The 26,452-nt window shown below is 42.9% G+C and overlaps 1 protein-coding gene across 3 annotated transcripts in view; it reads right to left on the reverse strand.

Annotated features, from left to right (window-relative positions):
• Nucleotides 1-26,452, reverse strand: part of LOC126248754 (solute carrier family 12 member 8) — a 188,363-nt gene that overhangs the window by 36,651 nt on the left and 125,260 nt on the right. For all 3 annotated transcript variants that reach the window (XM_049950109.1, XM_049950101.1, XM_049950118.1), the window contains exon 10: nt 2,055-2,190. In XM_049950109.1, the coding sequence (XP_049806066.1) occupies nt 2,055-2,190 (136 nt within the window). The remainder of the gene's footprint in view (nt 1-2,054; nt 2,191-26,452) is intronic.

Genomic DNA, 26,452 nt, shown 5'->3' on the forward strand with positions numbered 1-26,452 from the left:
GCATTGGGAAAGCATACACTTGGACTTCACAGGCCCCATCTTGGACGAATTTTGATTGCTCATCATTGCAGCTTGCTCCCATTTCACATACACTGTTAGTAGCCATATTATGGGCCTTTGACTCCCCCTGGCCAGATGTGTTTGGTCACTGTGATCATTGGATTCCGGTGGTTGTCCACTATCAGCCTGGTTGGAGACTCTTCAAGCAGCAGACAGGTGACATGCTGGTAGTGCACATCATAATCAATTATGATCATGTGTGTGGGGGCTGGCCTCTGCTGTCCCCATGTTCACTCCCTGTATCAATCCATCTATCAGAACTTAGTTTTCCGTTCTCACTGCCACCTCTCCAGGTGCCTCTTCTTTCCTTGGTCCATCCCCTTGCACTGTGCTCCCCCTTGCCTACAACCCTCTGGGAGCCGGAAGACCACAGAACTCCTGATCCTGCATCAGCATCCCCAGCAGCTAGCATCACACCACATGGCATCCACCCACAGCAGCCTCAGCATCACCAGGGTCACTGCTGCAGTAGCAGATGACAGGAAGCTGTTACCCACACCACGGGCAGTGGTCCCCAATGCCCAGGAGACCATGGGTGTTGTCTTCTTCTATACTACAGGGCAGCCCCAGTAGAGATGCCAGGGTCTCACTAACTCAACCCCTCTCTCCCCTACAGGAGAGCTCTATGGTAACCCACCATGTTACCTCTTGTTTTGGACTTGCAACATTGCCATGGCTACCACAACATTTAGTGAGGTGCAGGTGTGGGCCATCGCGAAGGCATGGTCGCATGTCAGAAGGCAGCATCAGATCAGGGCCTTTGCATACCAATGATGGGCAACACCATTTCAAGACAACAAGCAACAAAGGAACTTTATATAGCCCTGTAGCACAGTGGACTCTCTCTCACTTCACTTTCGTATTTATTTGTAGTAACTTGAACTCTGCTCTCAGGATGAATTGTGTTTGAATCTTGGACTTGGCCTGGCTTTGTACTCTGGACCTGTATAGGCTATCGGAACTGTGTTCACATTATATCATTCTGAACACTGTGCATTCAAAAACTGCAACTTCTTCTTGTATTGGCCTTAAGTTATTTACAACCCAGAAGCACTGAGACTGCATATTATGTTTGAATTTATTCAGTACTTATCTTACTATTCACAGAAAAGAACAAAATTAATCACATAATATGCTTTTCCAGTTCAGTAAAGTGATTCACCTTATGATGTTGCAAAGAGTTATTTATCCTAACGATATACAAATGTTACTGTTCAGCATATCAAGAGGAACAACTAGAAGATTGTAGAGTCTAGGAGGAGTTGAAACACTTACATGATTGAGAGGCGGAGTGGCTGATTCAGTGCTACATAATGATCTTGAGATTACTAAAATTTTAAAAATATATCTCTGCATAACTTTCTTGCTTAGAGTTATAGTCTGTTATCTTTCTTGGCAGATCAAAACAGAAAACTAAATAAGAATCATTCTATGAACAATTCAGTTCTTTTCATGTGATGTGAAATACAAAGCAACAACACAGAGATTAGAGGCTACTCCACTGTAGTAAAAATTGCAAGTGGCCTTGCTATATAACAGTATTTCGTTGTAGTCACCTTTTTGTATGATGCTAACAATAAACTGATTTGCAGTGAAAGTTAAATAAGTGATATGATATTTCATTTCTGATCAGTGACTCTTGGAGATTCAACAGTAATTAAAGGCCTCAACAATTTTATTCTATTCTGAAACAAATCAGCACAAAATACTATAGCTATGAAAGAGAAATATCATTCTGCATAAATTGATTCTTCCTCAACCATTATATCATGTACCAAATTAGCACTGGTTTGTTTTCCTTGATTCGGCAACTACCTCACACATACAACACCTGGTTGGAGCCATCAACTCATTGCTTATACAAGTTACACTTAAACTTTCACAAGAACAGCACTACATAGTGAAATTTCATAAATGTCTACACTGATTAAGAAGCTGATTTCTTTTCCACCATAAAAACAGTTAACAGAACATATTTAATAATTATACAATACCATTTCCTTCCTATGTTGCAGCCTTTCAGGGAACAAAGTGTCCAGATCGCCAGATGAAAACTGATCTTCGGATCGTTCTATAGTACCTCCATAATGTCTTACACCATCAGACGAACCAGTAATAAATTCTTGTGCTCTGTGAAGATCCAAACAAAATATGTTCTTCTTTAGTTTGTTTGTTGGTGCTGTTTCAAACTGAGTTTGAGTAAGATTGTAAACTTAAATAAACAACAATCTATAATAGGTCTCTTTTCGTTAAACTAATGTTACAGAGAGTTCTTTATACAGTACTGTCGGGCTGCACTTTGGAGAGAGTGTGCTAAATAAATAAATAAATGTGTGCATATTTGAATGTAAAGGGGTTGTTGTGTTCAAAGCTAGAATCAGGAAAGTTCTCACAATAGGTATTAGAAACCAAAAGATGAGCAGACTTCTCTGCAAGAAAAGTGAGCCCTTAATATTGGATATTATAGTCTTTGTAAGATATTTCCAGGGGAAGATGTGGACTCTGACCACAATCTATTGGTTATGAACTGTAGATTAAAACTGAAGAAACTGCGAAAATGTGGGAATTTAAGGAGATGGGACCTGGATAAACTGAAAGAACCAGAGGTTTGAAAGTGTTTCAGATAAAGCATTAGGGAACGTTTGACAAGAACGAGGGAAAGAAATACAGTAGCAGAAGAATGGGTAGCTTTGAGAGATGAAATAGTGATGGTACCAGAGGATCAAGTAGGTAAAAAGATGAGGGCTAGTAGAAATCCTTGGGTAACAGAAGATATATTGAATGTAATTAATGAAAGGAGAAAATATAAAAATACAGTAAATGAAGCAGGCAAAAAGGACTACAAATGTTTCAAATATGAGATATATAGGAACTGCACAATAGCTAAGCAGGGATGGCTAGAGGACAAATGTAAGATACACTCGTGGTGCCACACAACGTGGCACTACACAAAACTGGCGCTAATAGCATAGGCACATAGGGAACACACACGATGCAGATCTTAAGTCCACAGTATTGGTGATAAGTTGAGAAAACCATCCCAAAACACATGTGCTACAAAATGCCACTGTTTCCTCGCATGTACCTCGACATCAATATGGGATGTGATCACCATGCACACGTACACAGGCCACGCAACTAGTTGGCATACTCTGGATGAGGTGGTTGAGCAGCTGCTTGGGTATAGCCTCTCATTCTTGCACCAGTGCCTGTTGGAGCTCCTGAAGTGTCGTAGGGGTTTGAAGATGTGCAAGGTGTTGACAGATGTGAAAATTACCGAACTATCAGTTTAATAAGTCATGGCTGTAAAATACTAACACGAATTCTTTACAGACGAATGGAGAAACTGGTAGAAGCCGACCTCAGGGAAGATCAGTTTGGATTCCGTAGAAATGTGGGAACACGTGAAGCAATACTGACCCTACAACTTATCCTAGAAGATAGATTAAGGAAAGGCAAACCTACATTTCTAGCATTTGTAGACTTAGAGAAAGCTTTTGACAATGTTGACTGAAATACTCTCTTTCAAATTCTGATGGTGGCAGGGGTAAAATACAGGGAGCTAAAGGCTATTTATAATTTGTACAGAAACCAGATGGCAGTTATAAGAGTCGAGGGGCATGAAAGAGAAGCAGTGGTTAGGAAGGGAGTAAGACAGGGTTGCAGCCTATCCCCAATGTTATTCAATCTATATATGGCGCAAGCAGTAAAGGAAACAAAAGAAAAGTTTGGAGTAGAAATTAAAATCCATCGAGAAGAAATAAAAACTTTGAGGTTTGCCGATGACATTACAATTCTGTCAGATACAGCAAAGGACCTGGAAGTGCCTTGAAAGGATGGTATAAGATGAACATCAAAAGAAGCAAAACAAGGATAATGGAATGTAGTCGAATTAAATCAGGTGATGCTGACGGAATTAGGTTAGGAAATGAGACACTTAAAGTAGTAAATGAGTTTTGCCATTTGGGGAGCAAAATAACTGATGATGGTCAAAGTAGAGAGGATATAAAATGTAGACTGTAAATGGCAAGGAAAGCGTTTCTGAAGAAGAGACGTTTGTTAATATCAAGTATAGATTTAAGTGTTAGGAAGTCTTTTCTGAAAGTATTTGTATAGAGTGTAGCCATGTATGGAAGTGAAACATGGACAATAAATAGTTTAGACAAGAAGAGAATACAAGCAGTTGGTGAGAAGAGGAATTTGTGGCAAACTTGACAAAAAGAAGGGATCGGTTGGTAGGATGCGTTCTGAGGCATCAACGGATCACCAATTCAGTACTGGAGGGAAGCGTGAAGGGTAAAAATCGTAGAGGGAGACCAAGAGATGAATACACTAAGCCGATTCAGAAGAATGTAGGTTGCAGCAATTACTCAGAGATGATGAAACTTGCATAGGGTAGAGTAGCATGGAGAGCTGCATCGAACTAGTTTGTCAACTGAAGACCACCACAACAACAACAAGTGGGCTAAAATAATGGTTTGGTGTACGCAAGAATTGCTTTCTCACTTAAGTATTACAGGAAATTGATGAGGCACCTGACACACGCTGCTTTCCACTACCCTTTAGCTCACAAGAAATCATTAATTCCATCCTGAAGACATGTTCATTATATGTTTACACACTTTTCATTATTCCAGCGTCTGTGTCAAAGTCAAATTCATAATTGCTGTTTCAGTTGCCCAGTGTTCAAACACATCAGATATTTTGTTGTTTTACTCCAACTTGGGGATCGCTTGGTAAGACATATTCTGAGGCATCAAGGGATCACCAATTTAGTATTGGAGGGCAGTGTGGAAGATAAAAATTGTAGAGGGAGACCAAGAGATGAATACACTAAGCAGATTCAGAAGGATGTAGTTTGCAGTAGGTACTTGGAGATGAAGAAGCTTGCACAGGATAGAGTAGCATGGAGAGATGCATCAAACCAGTTTCTGCACTGAAGACCATGACGACAACAACACGAACAACAAGTCTTATACCGTGTTCCATAGTCATCAGTTGTATATAATACAGAGTGTTACAAAAAGGACTTTACAACTTTAAAAATTAATATAAATTTATTGAAAGAAGATATAGATATGGAATTTGTGTTATTTTGTAGGGAAACACATCAATTTTTTTACCTTAAACTAGAGATGTATGTGGCTTCCTTTGGTTATCCTGTACACATCCCATCGGATTTTATCATTGTCTTTTATTGCTTGTACAATTGTCGATCTGTAAGGTTTCAAATGCAAACAGTTTCTCAGCATACGCCAAACAGTCCTATGTGGGACTTGCAGTTTCCGAGATGCACGCTGAATCAATTTTGTAGGACTGTTGACAAAACATTGTCTCACTTGCTCAATGACGTCAGAATTGCTTGGATGACCTGATGATTTCCCATGTCTTATTGAGCACCCCGTTTCTACAAAACATTTAGGCGACTCATAAATTGTAGGCCTACTGGGAGGATCTTTAGCACACTTGGTATGGAAATTACGCTGAACTGTTGTCGCCGACTTCGATTCTTCAAACCAAAACACACAGCTAGCAAGCTTGGGTCCAGTGAGGCAGCCATCTTTAACATAACTGCTACTAGTGCCTCCTTACGGTGTGATTCGGCTCAAGCAAACTATACGAGACAAAACATGATGTATTTCCCTACAAATTGTCACTACAATCACCTCTGTAGACATTATGAATTAATTTATATGAACTTTCAAAGTTGTAAAGTCATTTTTGAAACACCCTGTTTAATAAAAAGATTCATACGTAATATGTCCAAAGCAGCAGACAGCATTGAGAAGATTGTAAATGAGACTGTAGTAATAATATGTTTGCATTTAAAACATTTGATAAATAACATGTAACTCACTCCCCCCCTCTCTCTCTCCCCCCCCTCCCCCCCCCCCTCTCTCTCTCTCTCTCTCTCTCTCTCTCTCTCTCTCTCTCTCTCTCTGTGTGTGTGTGTGTGTGTGTGTGTGTGTGTGTTGCAATACTGTCATTGTATAGTTTCTTATGTCGTGGTACGTCATTGGTACATTTCTTTTATTAGTCTCTGAAATGTCACAAAATTTTATAGAGAAATGGAAATCATTACAGCTAGGAGACATCCTTTTGTTTCATTTTTACTGGCTGTACTCCCTCCCCACTACCAATTAATCCAATTGTGGCACTTGCATCAAATTCAATAAAGTGGTGGAAAACCTGCGAGTTTCAATATGTTCACCATGTAGAGGTTATGGTTCTATTTCAGTTCCCTTCTACTCATTTTTGTTGCATTTTCTTGTAATTCCAATACATAGTGTTACTGTTTGTACTGCACACATTCTTGGTCCAATTCTTGGTCCACTCTCCGGATCAATAACCCAAACAACCAGTCAATCTGCCACATTCGAGCACCATCCACGTGCAAAGTTACACAAAATGTTCTTGTTGTAACCCTATAGGGCGAGCGCACGTAATCAAACAGCACGAACCTCCATCACCAACCTGAACAGGTCACTTCGCATCAGCACAGATGGCACAGCAAGTGTTGCACCATGTGCAAAACAGTGTTATATAAACCAGTGCGCCAGACCCTTTGGCAGACTAATGTTTACATGATGAACATATGCTCACATGTTAGACTGTGCTTTAATGGTTAAGAGTTGTTATACCGAATCCTACTTCATTCAGTGTCTTGATGTATCCCTTCATAAGGCAGTGGAATAAAGTTTGGTTAGTGGAATTCTGATATTGTGTTTGTAAAACATTACCACATTTTTTGGTGCTGAATGCATATTTTGCTCTGGGTGTTTCATTTCTTAGTTTGCTATGGGCAGTATGATAGTAGAAGAAATTCTTTACAATCTCTTGCTGAACAGCAGTGAGCTTTCACAAAGCAGCAGCAGGCTCTCTCTAAACAATTTGGCAGCATCACAATTCATGACAGGGTTCACTGCTGTTGACGTAACCCCCACTATCTCTTCTACATGATGATTCTGTGCCAAATTGGGATATGTATGAAAAACACCTTTGACAACATATTTAACCTTTTAAAGTCACTGACCCCAACATGTGCAAGGCTCTCTTTCTGTCATGGATTTCTCCTCACCTTTTGTGTCAGCTAGCTCCTCCTCAGGAACCTGCCAGTATTTCTTTTGATGAAATGTGTCAGTTGCTCTCTAATTGTCATGGCAAACATTCTCATGTTATTGTTATTTGCATTAAGTTCTACTATTGTCAAAAGCAGCAACAGGGTTGTGCACAGCTTAGGCAGCAGAACTTGACGTGCTTAGCCATCATTGCCAGTTTGTTACTGAAGCTCAGTGGGACTCATATGTCGATTCAATGGTTCATGATGCGGTAATACGCCTGACCCCTGATGGGGAAGCTCATGAACATGCTTTACAATGTGAAAAACCCTCTCTCACAGATATTTTGAACATTTCCAAATCCTCTAAAGTATCTAGGGCAGCAGGAAATAAGATAGAAACATGGTGTGAAGTAGCCAATGTTGCTTCTTCTCGTTCTCAGCCACTGTCAGTCCATTCATGGGAGGGAAAAAGGGAGGGTAGGGTGACTGTGCAACTATGGTCTGCACGCCACATGGGGCAGCACTGTGCTCAGCAGCAGCAACAGTTGGCATCACACCAGCGGCCATGTGCTCCTCTCCTGTCGTAACATTACTGTTTTGTTCAACAGGAGCAGGCCACGTGCCAATGGCATTGGATGATGAGCAACCATTGTAAAAAAAAAAAAGGGGGGGGGGCATATTGTGTCTGTGTGCAACTCTCAACCTCCTTCACCAGGCATGAACAAGGATGTGAACAGTGTTTCCCAAGTGACACTAGCCCCAAACAAGCTCTACCCTGAAGTACTTGTGATGGACAAGATGTTAAAAATGCAAGTGGACATGAGTTCAGCAGTGATCTTAAATTCCCAAATCTACATGGGTCATGGATCACAGGCATTGTCTGGATCACAGGCATTGTCTTCTGTCTCTCCTCAGTTGGTGAGCTACAACAAACACCTATACTGGGACAGTTTCCTACTTCCGTAGTATACAAAACAGTTGTTCAGTTCTTGACCTTTCTAGTAACTTATTTGGGTTAGACACCTTCAAAATTTTTGGGTCCTTTGTTTCTGATGAAGTGCATCTGGTATCGGATCAAGTTCCATACCAACAAAATGCACTCTGCAGAGAATTCTCCCTGTGTTCAAAAGGTTTAGGGTGGGCTACTGATTTCAAGCCTTACTTTGCAATGCAACTAACGGTCTGTCCCAGTGTTTTTGATGCCTGCCCAATTCCAATAGCTTTACAGGAGCACGTCAACCTGGAACTACATCAAGTTACGTCTATGTTGTTATCACACCTATCTCCTCTTGTGAATGGTCTACTCCAGTAACTGTAGCAAAACCTAACAACAACCTTCAGCCCTGTGGCTATTTTAAAAAGCCTGTAAATTTACAGTCTATTATTGACACCTGTCCCACCCTATCAGGATGACCTCTTAGCACGGCTTTCCAGGGGCAAGTATTTTTCCGAAATAGACTCATCAGAAACTAACTTGCTGTTGCCTCTGGATGATGATTCCAAGCGTTTGCTCATAATGAATAACCCGTTTGGTTTAATACCAATACCAGCACCTGCCATTCGGTGTGGCTAGCACTCCTACCATTTTCCAACAGTTTTTGGACCAACTCATGTGCATTAACTACCTGCATGATATTGTGGTCTCAGGTTCTTCATCAGATTAACATTTGCGGCACCTTAATGCCTTTCTCAAGTCACTACAGGCTGAAAGTTTGAAATGGAACAACATGATCAAATCACAATTTTTCATCCATCTATTGTCTATTTCGGTTTCGAAGTCTTGCATGCTGGCCTCAATATACGAGGATCTTACAGCTTTTTTGCACCCTACCAACATCATCAAAGAGTTGCAAGTCTCTCTTGTAAAGATTGCATACTACCGTAAATTTATTGCTGGTGCAGCCACATTGACACAGCCACTTCATGCTCTCCTACATAAAGATGTTCCTGTTCATTGGTCACCCACCTGCCAGTATGCTTTTACCCTATTAAAGTCACAATTACACTCAGCACCTTGCTTGGTTACCTTCCAACAAGGCTACATATTGTTTTGGCTACAAACATCTCCCAATATGGTCTTGGGGTCATTCTCATGCACAAATATGCAGACGGTTCCGAATGCCCAATTGCATGCTCTTCCAAAACTCTGAATTAGGCACAACAGTACTACTTGCACATAGAAAAAGAAGATCTTGCTATTGTGTACACGTTCAAAAAATTTCATGTTTTCCTATACGGTTCTGATGTCCATTCGATTACTGATTATAAACCTATGGTTTCTCTTTTCACCCCTTAAGCATCTTTACCAGACAAAGCGGAACATCCACTGCAATGCTGGGCTCTGTTTTTGTCACACTATGTTATGAGATTCATTTCCAACCCAAAATGCAACACACTAATGAGGATGCTCTTTCTCAATTGCTGATTATCCCCAATCCAGCATTTTTTCAGGATGAACTGTTGCGTTCCTATTTAGACGTTGAAGTTCAAAACACAGTGGATGGTTTTCTCATTAAAAGTTCTTGGATTTTGGCAGCTGTCATGGCCAATCATGTTTTATGTTGGGTTGTTCAATTTGTCCACCACAGCTGTCACGATAAAACACTATCAAATCCTTTGCGTGATTATTTTGCTCTCCACCACCATCTCTCAGTACTTTACGGCATGTTACTGTTGGCCACTGAACAGTCGGCACCCACGGTTTTCATGCCACCCACATTGCGGCGGGACATCGTGCACCTTCTCCACTTGGACCATTGGGGTGTTTCCTGTACAAAATTGCTGGGCCCACTGCCACATCTTTTGGCAGGATATTGACAATGAGATCAAGCACACTGTGACAGCCTGCACCCACTGCACTGCCTATCGAGTGGTACCTTGGGACTCTCTTTCCCTGTGGCTCGGCCACCAGTGCCCCTGGGAGAGTACTCATGCTGATTTTGTGAGTCAGTTCCTCAACTCATTTTGGCCTGTAGTAGTTTACGCTTTCTCAAAATTTCCTTATATGGTTTGTTGCCTGTCCACATTCATGGTAGCTACAGTCATGGCCCACAGTTTGTGTCTCAAGATTTTGAATATTTTTGCACATTCGGCATGTTACAGCCCCTCCCTTTCATCCCCAGTCTGATAGTGGAGTGGAGTAGCTGGTCCATACATTCAAAATGTAGATGAAAAAATATATCACTCAGTCTTCTCCTGAGGAGTCTGAGTTCATAGTGATTCACTCCCGTCAGTGACCGTAGCCCCACGGAGCTGCTTCACAGTGTCAGCACCATACACTGCTCCAACTGCTCCGGCAGGCACCCGGCCACGTACTGGTGCCCACCTTGCAATGATTCCAGCCAGACTCAGCCATCTGGGTCCAAATGTTTGGCTGGCACTCTAAGTGGATACAAGTGGCAGTCCACCACCACCAAGGCCACCGTCTCTATCATGTGCAACTCCAATGCCTTGATGTCATGACACTATGACCACCTCTCCCCACGCATGGCTGAACAAGTGCCGGAGCTCTGCCCCAGTAGCTGCCTCCACCATCTGCACTGGCCCCCACAGTGTGGTCCATGCCCCCTCCAGCTCCTGTGCCCTCCTCATTCTGGCTGCCGCCATCAATGGGGGGAGTAGTCTGGGTCATGCCACAACCACCTCTGCAGCCCGTCGCCCCGGCTGCTGCTGTCTCCTCTGCTGCCTCCATCGCCAAGTGCCTGCCCGAATGTGAACATTGATGCAGCACTTCCATTACCGGTGCTCCTTTATGATCTCTCACAGGGGAGTGGGCACCATGCCTGTCCACACCTGTGCCATTTCAAACCATATTCTCCTGTGACAAAATGACAGCTGCTCCAGTAGTCATCTCTATCCAATGAAGGCAAGGCCACCTCCAAAGTGAAAACTTTTCTTCATGGCAGAAGGAGTTTTGTAACCCCAGACAGGGAGTGCGCATAAACAAACAGCACGCACCTCCATGGCCAGCCTAAAGAGGTAACCTTGCATGGGCACGGATGGTGCAGAAAGCATTGCGATGTGTACAAAGCAGTCTCATGTGAGACGGTGTGCAGGGCTCTTGGGTAGATAAATGTTTACAAGAAGATTGTATGCTCCCCTGTTAGACTGTTCTTTAATGGTTAAGAGTTATTACACTGATTCCTACTTCATTCATTCAGTGTCTCAGTGTATCCCTTCATGCGAAAGCAGAATAAAGTTTCATTGGTGGGAATTCTGATACTGTGTTTGTACAATGTTCTTACCTAGATTCTCTGATTTTGTAAAATATTTATTTAATTTCCATTTTGCTCTTGTTCTTGGACATGCTACCTGTACTGTTAACTACATATCACTACTAATTCTAACTATGTATATTCAACGGAAGGTCATAGCCATGCATAAGGGAGAGGTGCTACATTTCCATCTGTACTCTGCAAATCACTCCCAAGTGTACAGGAGAGAGTACTTCGTGTGGCACCACACATAACTGGGTTTCTTCCCAATCTGTTTGCATATGGAACACACGGAGATTGTCAGTTTAACTATCTCTGTGTGTATTGTAATAAATCTAACATTGTCTTTACAGCTCCTTTCAGAGCAATATGTAGTGGGTTGTAGTATATTCCCACATTACCCACTTAACACTGGTTGTGAAAAATTTCTAGAGTGTGTTAAGTATTTATAACCAATCTCATCTGTAGACAATTGCATTTTCTCAGTATACTACAAATGAAACCAAGTCTAACATCTGCTTTATCTACAATGAGCCTACGTCATCATTTCATATCCCTACAAACTGTTATACTCAGATGTTTGTATGATTTGTTGATTCCAATTGTAGCTCATTGATATTATTTTCATATTCTTGTATCCAGCAAACATTTGGATTCCCTGCTGAGCTGCAATACCAATGTGAAGTCTGAGCTACTGTGACTGCAAGTAGACACAGTTCCTTCTAGTTCCACAGCTGACAAAAGCCGACAGTACAACAGGCAGAGATCTGTACTTAAATAAGGATGTACAGTCACATACTGCCACTTGCCTGTTATCATGTGAAGCCTTCAGACTGAATCTTTTATTAAAATGTTTGACTACCGCTTCTTTTAAGGCTCTCTCTCTTTTGGTATTCACTCAGGATTGCTCATATTGCTTATGGCGATCTCCGTGTGTTTTGGAGTATGCCTCCAATCAGCTGCTCACCATGCAAACTTAGTTGCTAACAACCACTCAGAATGGACAGTTGTTCCGTCATTCACTGTGTCATACAATGAGTAGGACAGAACACATACCATATTGAAGTAAAACATTTTACATTTCTGAACATTTAAATCATATTACTAATGTTAGCACAGTTTTGAAATCTTATCAAGGTCTGACTGACTATTCCAGTAGCATATTTAGTATAGCACATCATGCAAGTAACTGGTTATCTACAAAACATCTGTGGTTTATTAATCTTTTCTGTTAGATTATCAAAATTCTTCATGAACAATAAGGATCCCAACAGATTTCCCTGGGTCACTCCTGGAGTTACTTCTACATCTGTCAATGACTCTCCATCCAAGATAATATGCTGCCTCCTCCCTACTAAGAAATCCTCAAGACAGTCACACATTTCATACGAGACACTGCATGGCAGAATTTTCATCAATAAGTGTTAATGTCTTACCAAGACAAATGTTTGTTTGGAAGTAAAGAAATAATGCATTTACCTGATTGTCTGAATCCATGGCTTTCAGAAGATCATGTGAGAAAAGCACAACTTGGGGTTTGTATGACTAAATTTTTGAAACTTGTGCTGGACCGCATGGATGAGATAATTTGCCCGAGATATCTTATTACTGTGTGACTCCCTTCATGATTTCTGCCATTAAGAATAAAAATGAACCAAATTTAGGTGACCTCCAGTTCGAATTTAAACAGAATGGAAGTATAAGGGAAACTATGCTCACCAGATAATGCAAGGTGTCCCAGGATAAAAATATCAGTATTCTGGGATATCACAGGAATGCTCAATTGAATAAGCTTCATGTGGATATGTGTTTTCTTCCCAATGGTTTCCCAGATAAAGCAGATTTAATTTACATTTGTTTTTGGGCCAGTGGCACATACACATGCGTCTTACCCACCCAGCTTCTTTAACCTTTATTCTAGCCCAACCCACCTCATTGCTTGCAACCTCTTAGCTCAGGATGTCATTCTGCCATTAAACATAACCACAGAAAACACAGCTGTCCATAGTGTGTTATGAGCGAAGTTGTGCGAGGAACTGAGAGTGTACCTGACAGAAGCAGCAGTTAACTGCATTTTTGTATGCACTGGCTATAATGCCACCCATTTACAGTAATGAAGAATATGCAGATAATGCAGATATGGTGTTTGTCTACAGCTGCTGCGATGGTATTCACCTGTTGCTATCAAAAGAATACCATCAGTTCTTTTTGACATATTGAATTCTTGATCATAATGAGTTTACTAGACTTTTCAGCATATTGCATGAAATATGTACTCTTATAGGTTATCATTTTTCTCCTGAATGTGTAGTTCAACAGCCTCTCCAAGAACAGTAACACTCTGTTGAAATGGTGCAGTGGATCCGTAGTACCAGCACATATTGTCTTTTTATACATACCAGTGTCCTATGAGCATGTGTATGATGAACATTACATGCAAAAAGCTTGTACCCATTTTAACTTATGGTGTACCCAGAATCTTCACACTAGTGTTAATGACACACAACTTGAATTTTGTTACTGGGTAAGTGATAATCATTATGTGCTTCCATTAATATTATTCACTGATGAAGCCATGTTTACACAGAGTGGAATCAACAACACACATAACAGTAATTGTGACAAGAAAATCCACATGCTACAATGGAAACCAATTTCCAAGTTCATTTTTCAATCAGTGTTTGACGTGGCTTGATTGGTAACACATTGATAGGTCCAATCATTTTAGAAGAATGAATGAGTCCTTTGGGCATGTGGACTGCAGTGTACTTCCAACTTGACAGAGCCCCTTCACATTTTACGAGTTGTGTGAGGTAACATTTCAGTTGCACTTACCCTAATCATTGGCTTGGTCGTGGTAGTATAATTAACTTGTCAACAAGACTGCCAGCCCTTCCACCATTAGATTCTCATTTATAGGTTTGGATGAAGTCCAAAGCATATAAACAAAATGTGAGTACACCAGATGAAGTGCTTGGTCACATCATGGATGTTGCTGCCCTCATTAGGAAACTTGCAGAAGCACTCACGCAACACTGAAGTTGACTGTTGGTTAGTCAAACATTTATTGTGAACTGTACAACAGCTCTACTGAGATGTGTACGGTAATGCTTAGAGGTGAATGTGTTGAAAATGTGTATTTTTCAAGTGGTACTTTATGAAACACTTGTTGATGTTTATGAACTGTTGTACATGTGTAAACCAGACAATGTATTGAATAACACATAAAATAAATAACACTGTACATGAAATGTGTTCTATCTAAGAAACCATTCAGAATACAGCATATGTCCATAAGCAGTTTTTTGCTTCAAATGAGCATTCCTGTCACATTCCTGATTATGACCATTAATCTTGGAACACGCTGTACATACACCACCCCCTAAAGGACACATTTCTCACTCTGGAACACTGTACATGGTGTAGAACTGGTAATAGGTGGCCATGTGGCCCCCCACCACTGATGTTGCGGCAGTTAATTCATACGCCTAAGCCAATAAGTCATATGGAATCAGTGCAGTAAGATACGACAATGCAAAGACATGACAGAATGGCAAAGAAAAGCTATTGTGTTTGGACTTGCCCATAACCACACCATGGAAGAAATTATCCTATTTACTGATGTATCAATGAGGACCACCTCAAGTGTCTTTAAGGAATAGTGGACAGTAGCTGACTGGAGGGGTGTAGGGTGGTCTGATGAGTCACAATTCTGCCTTTTCTCAAATGATGCAAGGTGCTGAATGTACTGATGGCCCAACATGGCATACAACTCACAGTATGTGGTGAAGGATGTAGTTGCGGCTCGAGTTGGTTCTGTTGTGTTTTGGGGGTGTTTTTCATACCATGTACTGAGTCCATTCATTCACATCTCAGTGAATATGAACAAGTACGTTTCTTTCAAAATTCTTGGTGACCCAAGTGTTGCCCTTTCCTCTACATCCTCCTGATAACTATACTGCAGACACTTGCATCTTCTTTAGTCACTTTACTCTCCGAAAACCAACTTGGTCTTCCAAGCTAACAACAGTGTGTTCACTGAGCTGCTACTTTGATAAACACACAAGCAACCTATCACACCTCGACTGGCCTGCCAGGTCATCCCAATCTTAACCCCACTGACAATGTCTGGGACTATTTGGGACAGTAGGTGAAATTTAGCAATCAATATCTCTTGCACCACATATGGTAGCATTACAGGATCTAATCATCATTTGTATTTGCTTCAGCTGGGAACTGAAGAAACTTGTGGACTGTCTTCCTCTCTCCAAATTGAAGACATCATCAATGCTAGAGGTGGTGATACTAGGTATTAGCATGCTGTCTTGTCCAGCACACTTACAATAACATTACAACAGTTTATAGACAAAATTATGGACAAAAGACAACCATTATTGCATTCATAGATCTAGAAAATGCTACAAATAATGTAAGATGGAATAAGTTAATGAAGATTGTCTAGCGTTAGTCAAGATTTTAGAGGAAGATGAACAGTCAGTGAATCTCATAAAATCCGAGAAGATATCATACACAAAAGCAGTCAAGTGCAAGGGGCTTACAAAGAACTACTGCTTGGCAGTAACTTGCGACCAACATTTTTCAAACATATATGGAGGGAAGCACTGAAGAATGTAAAGAGAATGTGGAAGGTGTAAAATTTAATGGTGTGGAGTCTCAAAAGATTAGATTTGCTGACACCACATAATCAATGAGAAAAACATAAGAAATTTTAGAAAGAAAACAGAAAGATGTCGAAAGAGAAGTAAAACATAGAAATTAACATGAATAAGACCAAATTAAGCTACACAACTGTCAAAATATTACAGTATTCATCGCGCTTTCTGATATACCACTCAGACAAGGAGGTAAAAGCACCACCGATGGCCTAAGTTCAGACTACTACAAGAAAAAGTTTTGCTTACATTAAGGAAACTAAATGTGATAACCAAAACGAGAATTATTATTATCTTTGACTGCAGTGAAGCCTTGTATGTTTCATAAATCTGAAATATTGGTGCACTGAAAGAAGATGGAAGAGGTCTTGTGGATATCAATGCTCACAAACAATAAGGTCTTAGTAGTATGTTGCGGTCTTCAGTACTGAGACTGGTTTGATGCAGCTCTCCATGCTACTCTATCCTGTGCAAGCTTCTTCATCTCCCAGTACCTACTGCAGCCTACATCCTTCTGAATCTGCTAAGTGTATTCATCTCTTGGTCTCCCTCTATGATTTCTACCCTCCACACTGCCCTCCAATGCTAAATTGGTGATCCCTCGATGTCTCAGAACATGTCCTACCAACCAATCCCTTCTTCTAGTCAAGTTGTGCCACAAGCTCCTCTTCTCCCCAATTCTATTCAATAGAATAGTATAGGTAAAGAAAAATCTCCTCTATCAACAGCACAAAAATAAAGAGATCAATTAGCTGGCCACATCTATTGACACAATAGTTATCTATTTGATGACAATATTATGAAAACAATAGATTGCCATTCATGACATAGTAGAGATGTTGAATAACAGACAGGCACAACAATAAGCCTGTTAAACAAGTAAGCTTTTGGCCAAAAGGCCTCAATCTGAGTTACACAACATACATACACATTAATACAAATGGAACTCGCATATACTTGACCACTGTCTCTGGCTGCACAGCCCAAACTGCGAGCAACAGTATAAGGTGGGAGAAGCAATCTGCATGGTGGGGTAAAGAGCAGGCTGGGGCAAGGAGGGGGAGGGATAGCAAGGTAGGGCTGGGGGATGATAAAGTGCTGCTTGTAGGAGTATACAGAGATGAGGTGGGGAGAAGGTTGACAGCTAGGTGCAGTTGAGAGTTCCGGGTGGAGATTTGGCAGGAGAAAAAGGGAGGGGGGGGGGGGAGGGGAGGGAGAAGTGATAAAACAGTGGGAGCATAGGTGGAACAGAGGGCTGTGTAGTACTGGCGTGGGAACAGGGAAGGGGATAGGTGGGTGAAGGGCAGTGTCTAACAAAGGCTGAGGCCAGGGGGGTTCTGAGGACACAGGATATATTGCAGGAAGAGTTCCCAGTTGCACAATGCAAAAAAGCTGGAATTTGTAGGAAGGATTCAGGTGGTATAGGCTGGGAAGCAGTCACTGAAATGAAGAGTGTTGCATTGGGTAGTGTGCTCAGCAACTAGGTGATCCAGCTGTTTGTTGACAACAGTTTTTCAGTGGCCATTCATGTAGACAGACAGCTTGTTGGTTGTGATGCTCACACAGAATGCAGCACAGTGGTTGCAGCTTAGCTGGTAGATTACATGATTGGTTTCACAGGTAGCCCTGCCTTTGATGGGATAGGTGATGCTTGTGACTGGACTGAAGTAGGTGGCGGTGGGAGTATGCATGGGACATTCTTGCATTTAGGTCTACTGCAGGAATATAAGCCAAGAGGCAAGGAGTTGGGAGCAGGGGTTGTGTAGGGGCAGACGAGGATATTGTGTAGATTCAGTGGACACTGGAATACCACTGCTGGAGGTGTGGGAAGGATAGTGAGTAGGACATTCCTCATATCAGGGCAAAATGAGAGGTAGTTGAAACCCTGGCAGGGGATGTGATTCAGTTGCTCCAGTCCTATGTGGCACTGAATCACAAGGGGAATCCTCCTCCGTGGCCTGATGGTGGGACTTTCTGTGCCAGGCAAGGGATGTGGGATTCTGGGTGGTTAAGGATTCCTCTAGATGGCCCATGAATATGTTGGCATAATATGGTACCACGCAGTTGCCTATTGCCGTATACCAGATTTGTTTATAGGTGATGCCTTCAAAGGAGAAATAATTGTGGGTAAGGAGGTTTTAGATTTTGAAACCCCTCATGCATAAGGAAAGATAGTGTTCAGCAGTGGCAAGGCCATGGGCATTAGGGATGTTAATCTAAAGGGAGGTAGCAGCAGAAGTGATGAGTTGGACACCGTGTGGTAAAGGAACAGGAACTGTGGAGAGTTGGTGGAGGAAATTGTTGGTATCTTTTATATAAGTGGGATAGGTTGCACTTGATAGACTGAAGGTGTTGGTCTATGAGAGTACAGATTCTCTCAGTGGAGGCACAGTAACTAGGCACAGTAACTGGCCACAGTGGGGCTGGAATGAGCACAAGGATTTGAGGAGAGACTGGAGATCCCTTTGGATTTCTGGAAGGAGGTCACTGTGGTAGGGTTTGTAGATGGACGAATCTGACAGCTGGTTGAGTCCATCTGCCAGGTAATGCTTGTGGTTCAAAACAACAATGGTGGAGCTCTTGTCAGCAGGTACTACATGGGCTCCACCACTGCTGTCTTGAACCGCAAGGATTACCAGATGGAAGGGCTCCACCAGCTGTCAGATTTGTCCACTTACAAACCCCTCCAAATTACAGAAATACAGCAGCATCTCCAGTCTCTCCTCAAATCCTTATGCTCATTCCAGATCTTCTCCCCTGAGTCTATGTCTCTCCTCATCCTTACAACTTCCCACATTCTTACCTTCTACTTGCTTCCTAAAGTCCTTAAACCCAACCACCCAGGATGCCCCACTGTGGCTGATTACCGTGCCCCCACTGAGAGAAACTCTGGTCTCATAGCCCAACGCCTTCAGCCTATTACCCACAACCTACCCTACTTATATAAAAATATCAACCATCTCCTCCACTGACCCTCCACAGCACCCGTTCCTTAACCACTTGGTGCCCTGCTCGTCACTACTGATGCCACCTCCCTTTGCACTAACATCCGTAATTCCCATTGCCTTCTCACTACTGAACGGCAGCTTTCCCAATGCCTCACAGATTCCAACCCTACAACCTCCTTACTGGTCACCATGACCAACTATATCCTCACCCACAATTACTTCTCCTTTGACAGTATCACCTACAAACAAATCCACAGTTAGGCAACCAGCACCCTCATGGCTCTATCCTATGCCAACCTATTCATGGGCCATCTAGAGGAATCCTTCCTAAACATCCAAAATCCTAAACCCCTACCCGATTCAGATTCTTTGACGAAACCTTCATGATCTGGAGCGAGGGTGAGGACACCATATTCACATTTCTCCAGAACGACAACACCTTCGTCCCATTGGCTTCACCCGGTCCTCCTCAACCCAACATGCCACCTTCATCGATATTGACCTCCACCTCGAAGATGGCTACATTAGTACCTCTGTCCATATCAAACCTACCAACCACCAGCAATAACATGACTTTGATTGAGGGTTGGAACTTAAATAGTGGCAACTATTTATTCACAACCGATACAAAAGAGTTACATCTTTGGACCTGTTATTGTCCTTAAAAGTAATCACCGGTCTTGCATAGAACCCGTTGCCAGTGATGTGCAAGGCGTAGTATACGGTTAGCAGAGCCTGTTCTGTTGATGGTGCGAATGGAGCGGTCTACTGCCTGTCGAATCTCTGCAAAGTCACAAGGACTTAAGTCCGGGGAGTATGGTGGATGGTATAGTACTTCCCAGTCCCATAAACTGAACAGAGCAGCCACAGCTTGCGCCGTATGCACCCACCCATCATTTTGCACGAAAATGCGCGGGCAAAAAATGGCAATAGGTTCAACGCAATGCTGGTCACTACTTTGAAGGACAGTAACAGGTGCAAACACGTCTCTCTTTTGTATCGGTTGTGAATAAATAGTTGCCACTATTTAAGTCCCAACCCTCATCACCCATTCCACACCAAGAAATCCCTTCCATACAGCATAGCCACAGTTGCATCTGTAGTGATGAGGAGTCAATCTCAAAATATACAAAGGATCTCACTGAGGCCTTCACAGATCAAAATTACCATCCCAACCTTGAACAGAAACAGATCTCCCATGCTTTATCTCTCCAGTCACCCACCACCTCCCAAAGTCCCACCATCTGGCCAGAGCGGAGGATTCCCCTTGTGATTCTGCACCACCCGGGACTGGAGTAACTGAATCGAATCCTCTGCTAGAGTTTCAATTATTTCTCGTCGTGCCCTGGAATGAAGCATATCCTACTCACTATCCCACAGTGGGATTCTGCCATCCACCAAACCTACACAATATCCTTGTCCATCCCTACACATCCCCTGCTCCCAATCCCTTGGCGCATGGTTCATAGTTCTGTTCCATATATCTTCCCACCACCACCACCTACTCCAGTCCAGTCACAAGTATCACCTACCCCATCAAAGGCAGGGTTATCCATGAAACCATTCATGTGATCTACAAGCTAAGCTGCAACCACTGTGCTGCACTCTATGTGGGTGTGACAACCATCAAGCTGCCTGTTTTCATGAATGGCCACTGACAAATTGTGGCCAACAAATGGCTGCACCATCCTGCTCCTGAGCACCCTGCCCAATACAAAGTTCTACATTTCCATGACTGCTTCACAGCCTGTTCCATCTAAATCCTTCCAACCAAAACCAGCTTTTCTGAATTGTGCAGTTTGAAACTCTCCCTGCAATGAATCCTACAGTCCCGAAACCCTCCTGGCCTCAACCTTCATTGTCCTTCACCAACCTATTCCCTTCCCTGTCCCCCCCCCCCCCCCCCCCTCCACAGACTTCAGTTTCACCAGTGCATCCACAGTCTTTTTACTACTTCTCTTTTCTGCCCCCCCCCCTCCCCCCCTTGTCTACCTTCCGAACTGCACGTAACTGCCCTACCCTTTCCCCTGTATCCCTGTATGCTTCCACAAGCAGCACTTTACTGTCCCCCAATCCTATCCTGCTACCCTTCCCCCTCTTCACCCCAGCATCCTCAATACCCCCACCAGCCAGACTGCTTTTCCCATCATGGGCTGTTGCTCACAGTCCAGCTTCTACAGCCAGAGATAGTGGACGTGTGCATGTAAGTTGCATTTATGACTTACCGAACGAAAGTGCTGGCAGGTCGATAGACACACAAACAAACACAAACACACACACAAAATTCAAGCTTTCGCAACAAACTGTTGCCTCATCAGGAAAGAGGGGAAGGAGAGGGAAAGATGAAAGGATGTGGGTTTTAAGGGAGAGGGTAAGGAGTCATTCCAATCCCGGGAGCGGAAAGACTTACCTTAGGGGGTAAAAGGACAGGTATACACTCGCGCGCACACACACACACATATCCATCCACACAGATACAGACACAAGCAGACATATCATTTTCTTAATGGGGTCATTGTGGGGGTGTTGTGAGGGTGACATGGTATTAGAAGGTGGAAAGTGTAACATGAGGTTTTCTGAAATGAAAATGAAAATAAAAATATATGGGGAGAGATAAAGGTGAACTGGAAAGTAACTGGAGATCTGGTGTGAAAAAAGGCGAGAAGGTGTTGGTTACAGCTGGGCTACGTTGGACTTGGGTTGGTAGACAACGATGTGCACAAAGGTTAGCTGGTTGTGTTGCCGCCAAAACACGTTAAAGGACGGAGAAATTCGGGAAAATTTTGAAAAAACTGCGTGTAATGTATTAAAAGGAGTGGTTTTGTGGTGGCAGATTATGAAAATGAGGCTAACAATTGTCTGACGAAGAAATAATGATGTTAAAACCTGTGGGAAGCAGATAAAAATTATCAGTGATGTGGGAAAAACGGAAATGGAAATAAAGCGAAAGTTATTAGAACTAGACGAAATGGTTGTTTAAAAGGTGAAAGGAACTGTTTGTGAACTAGAAATGGTGGATTTTATAGCGGCGGTAGTGTTGAAAGCGGCAAAAAAATTTTTTTGGTTACGGTTTGGAAGTGGGTTACGTATTATTGAGTATATATAGGCGGGATAAAATTGTATAGCAGATTATGGTAAAAAGGAGAAGGTGAATACAAAGTGAAACTACTGGCAAAAACAGAAAGAGAAAATAAGACGACAGAAAAGATTTCGAAATGCAACAGTGACAATAACAAACGTAATTGTTGGGTTCAAATTACTGATATCAATATAATAGAGGGAAACATTCCACGTGGGAAAAATATATCTAAAAACAAAGATGATGTGACTTACCAAATGAAAGTGCTGGCAGGTCAACAGACACACAAACAAACACAAACATACACACAAAATTCAAGCTTTCGCAACAAACTGTTGCCTCATCAGGAAAGAGGGACGGAGAGGGAAAGACGAAAGGATGTTGGTTTTAAGGGAGAGGGTAAGGAGTCATTCCAATCCCGGGAGCGGAAAGACTTACCTTAGGGGGAAAAAAGGACAGGTATACACTCGCGCACACACACACATATCCATCCACACATATACAGACACCTCCTTCCCTCTTTCCTGATGAGGCAACAGTTTGTTGCGAAAGCTTGAATTTTGTGTGTATGTTTGTGTTTGTTTGTGTGTCTGTCGACCTGCCAGCACTTTCATTTGGTAAGTCACATCATCTTTGTTAATAGAGGGAAACATTCCACGTAGGAAAAATATATCTAAAAACAAAGATGATGTGACTTACCAAATGAAAGTGCTGGCAGGTCAACAGACACACAAACAAACACAAACATACACACAAAATTCAAGCTTTCACAACAAACTGTTGCCTCATCAGGAAAGAGGGGAAGGAGAGGGAAAGACGAAAGGATGTGGGTTTTAAGGGAGAGGATAAGGAGTCATTCCAATCCCGGGAGCAGAAAGACTTACCTTAGGGGGAAAAAAGGACGGGTATACACTCGCACACACACACATATCCATCCACACATATACAGACACAAGCAGACATATTTAAAGACAAAAAGTTTGGGCAGAGATGTCAGTCGAGGCAGAAGTGCAGAGGCAAAGATGTTGTTGAATGACAGGTGAGGTATGAGTGGCGGCAACTTGAAATTAGCGGAGATTGAGGCCTGGTGGATAACGGGAAGAGAGGATATATTGAAGAGCAAGTTCCCATCTCCGGAGTTCGGATAGGTTGGTGTTAGTGGGAAGTATCCAGATAACCCGGACGGTGTAACACTGTGCCAAGATGTGCTGGCCGTGCACCAAGGCATGTTTAGCCACAGGGTGATCCTCATTACCAACAAACACTGTCTGCCTGTGTCCATTCATGCGAATGGACAGTTTGTTGCTGGTCATTCCCACATAGAATGCGTCACAGTGTAGGCAGGTCAGTTGGTAGATCACGTGGGTGCTTTCACACGTGGCTCTGCCTTTGATCGTGTACACCTTCCGGGTTACAGGACTGGAGTAGGTGGTGGTGGGAGGGTGCATGGGACAGGTTTTACACCGGGGGCGGTTACAAGGGTAGGAGCCAGAGGGTAGGGAAGGTGGTTTGGGGATTTCATAGGGATGAACTAAGAGGTTACGAAGGTTAGGTGGACGGCGGAAAGACACTCTTGGTGGAGTGGGGAGGATTTCATGAAGGATGGATCTCATTTCAGGGCAGGATTTGAGGAAGTCGTATCCCTGCTGGAGAGCCACATTCAGAGTCTGGTCCAGTCCCAGAAAGTATCCTGTCACAAGTGGGGCACTTTTGTGGTTCTTCTGTGGGAGGTTCTGGGTTTGAGAGGATGAGGAAGTGGCTCTGGTTATTTGCTTCTGTACCAGGTCGGGAGGGTAGTTGCGGGATGCGAAAGCTGTTGTCAGGTTGTTGGTGTAATGCTTCAGGGATTCCGGACTGGAGCAGATTCGTTTGCCACGAAGACCTAGGCTGTAGGGAAGGGACCGTTTGATGTGGAATGGGTGGCAGCTGTCATAGTGGAGGTACTGTTGCTTGTTGGTGGGTTTGATGTGGACGGACGTGTGAAGCTGGCCATTGGACAGGTGGAGGTCAACATCAAGGAAAGTGGAATGGGATTTGGAGTAGGACCAGGTGAATCTGATGGAACCAAAGGAGTTGAGGTTGGAGAGGAAATTCTGGAGTTCTTCTTCACTGTGAGTCCAGATCATGAAGATGTCATCAATAAATCTGTACCAAACTTTGGGTTGGCAGGCCTGGGTAACCAAGAAGGCTTCCTCTAAGCGACCCATGAATAGGTTGGCGTACGAAGGGGCCATCCTGGTACCCATGGCTGTTCCCTTTAATTGTTGGTATGTCTGGTCTTCAAAAGTGAAGAAGTTGTGGGTCAGGATGAAGCTGGCTAAGGTAATGAGGAAAGAGGTTTTAGGTAGGGTGGCAGGTGATTGGCGTGAAAGGAAGTGCTCCATCGCAGCGAGGCCCTGGACGTGCGGGATATTTGTGTATAAGGAAGTGGCATCAATGGTTACAAGGATGGTTTCTGGGGGTAACGGATTGGGTAAGGATTCCAGGCGTTCGAGAACATGGTTGGTGTCTTTGATGAAGGATGGGAGACTGCATGTAATGGGTTGAAGGTGTTGATCTACGTAGGCAGAGATACGTTCTGTGGGGGCTTGGTAACCAGCTACAATGGGGCGGCCGGGATGATTAGGTTTGTGAATTTTAGGAAGAAGGTAGAAGGTAGGGGTGCGGGGTGTCGGTGGGGTCAGGAGGTTGATGGAGTCAGGTGAAAGGTTTTGTAGGGGGCCTAAGGTTCTGAGGATTCCTTGAAGCTCCGCCTGGACATCAGGAATGGGATTACCTTGGCAAACTTTGTATGTGGTGTTGTCTGAAAGCTGACACAGTCCCTCAGCCACATACTCCCGACGATCGAGTACCACGGTCGTGGAACCCTTGTCCGCCGGAAGAATGACGATGGACCGGTCAGCCTTCAGATCACGGATAGCCTGGACTTCAGCAGTGGTGATGTTGGGAGTAGGATTAAGGTTTTTTAAGAAGGATTGAGAGGCAAGGCTAATTTCAAGTTGCCGCCACTCATACCTCACCTGTCATTCAACAACATCTTTGCCTCTGCACTTCTGCCTCGACTGACATCTCTGCCCAAACTTTTTGTCTTTAAATATGTCTGCTTGTGTCTGTATATGTGTGGATGGATATGTGTGTGTGTGTGCGAGTGTATACCCGTCCTTTTTTCCCCCTAAGGTAAGTCTTTCCGCTCCCGGGATTGGAATGACTCCTTATCCTCTCCCTTAAAACCCACATCCTTTCGTCTTTCCCTCTCCTTCCCCTCTTTCCTGATGAGGCAACAGTTTGTTGCGAAAGCTTGAATTTTGTGTGTATGTTTGTGTGTCTGTCGACCTGCCAGCACTTTCATTTGGTCAGTCACATCATCTTTATATATATATATATATATATATATATATATATATATATATATATATATATATATATATATATGTGTGTGTTTATTGTCTCTATCAACATACCAACACTTTCGTTTGGTAAGTTACAGCATCTTTGTATCTAGACACACATGCGCACACGCACACACACACATATCCATCCTCACATATACAGACACAAGCAGACATATGTCTGTAAAGTATATGTGCGGATGGATATATGTGTGTGTGTGTGTGTGTGTGTGTGTGTGTGTGCGCGCGCGCGTGCGCGCGCGCGAGGGTATACCTGTCCCTTTCCTCCCCTAAGGTAAGTCTTTTCGCTCCCGGGATTGGAATGACTCCTTACCCTCTCCCGTAAAACCCACATCCTTTTGTCTTTCCCTCTCCTTCCCTCTTTCCTGATGAAGCAACCGTGGGTTGCGAAAGCTTGAAAATTGTGTGTGTGTGTGTGTGTGTGTGTGTGTGTGTGTGTGTGTGTGTGTGTGTGTGTTATTGACTCTATCAATGTACCAACGCTTTCGTTTGGTAAGTTACAGCACCTTTGTTTTTAGATATATTTTTCCCACGCAGAATGTTTTGTGTGTGTGTTTTGTCTAATCCAGAAAAAGCTTACTTGTTTAGCAGTCTTTTTGTTGTGCCTGTATGCGGCTGAGCATCTCTGCTATATGGTGAGTACCAACTATCCTTTTTATTATGTTGGCAGACCCTTGATTTTCCATTGCTCAATATTCTATGTAGATCAGAGATAATGCACAAGAACGCTAATGTGAGGAAGCAAAGAGAAGGTGAATATCTGCCACCTCACCTTCGGCTCACATTAAGGCATACCCTTTCTTAATAGTGGTGAAACATTCCCTGTCTTCTTTCACTCTTATTATCTCGTTCCTAAAGCTCTGCTTCAACTTGGAAATTTGAGCAACACAAGGTTACTCTGCAGGAAAGACTCTCTGGGTTTTCTTCTCTTACTGACTGACTATACTGGTGTATCTTTTAACAACTGTTTGGATATGATTTTAAGGCCTGGACATTTTTAGAGTAGTC

The sequence above is a fragment of the Schistocerca nitens genome, chromosome 1 (genome assembly GCF_023898315.1).
Source record: "Schistocerca nitens isolate TAMUIC-IGC-003100 chromosome 1, iqSchNite1.1, whole genome shotgun sequence".
NCBI lineage: Eukaryota > Metazoa > Arthropoda > Insecta > Orthoptera > Acrididae > Schistocerca > Schistocerca nitens.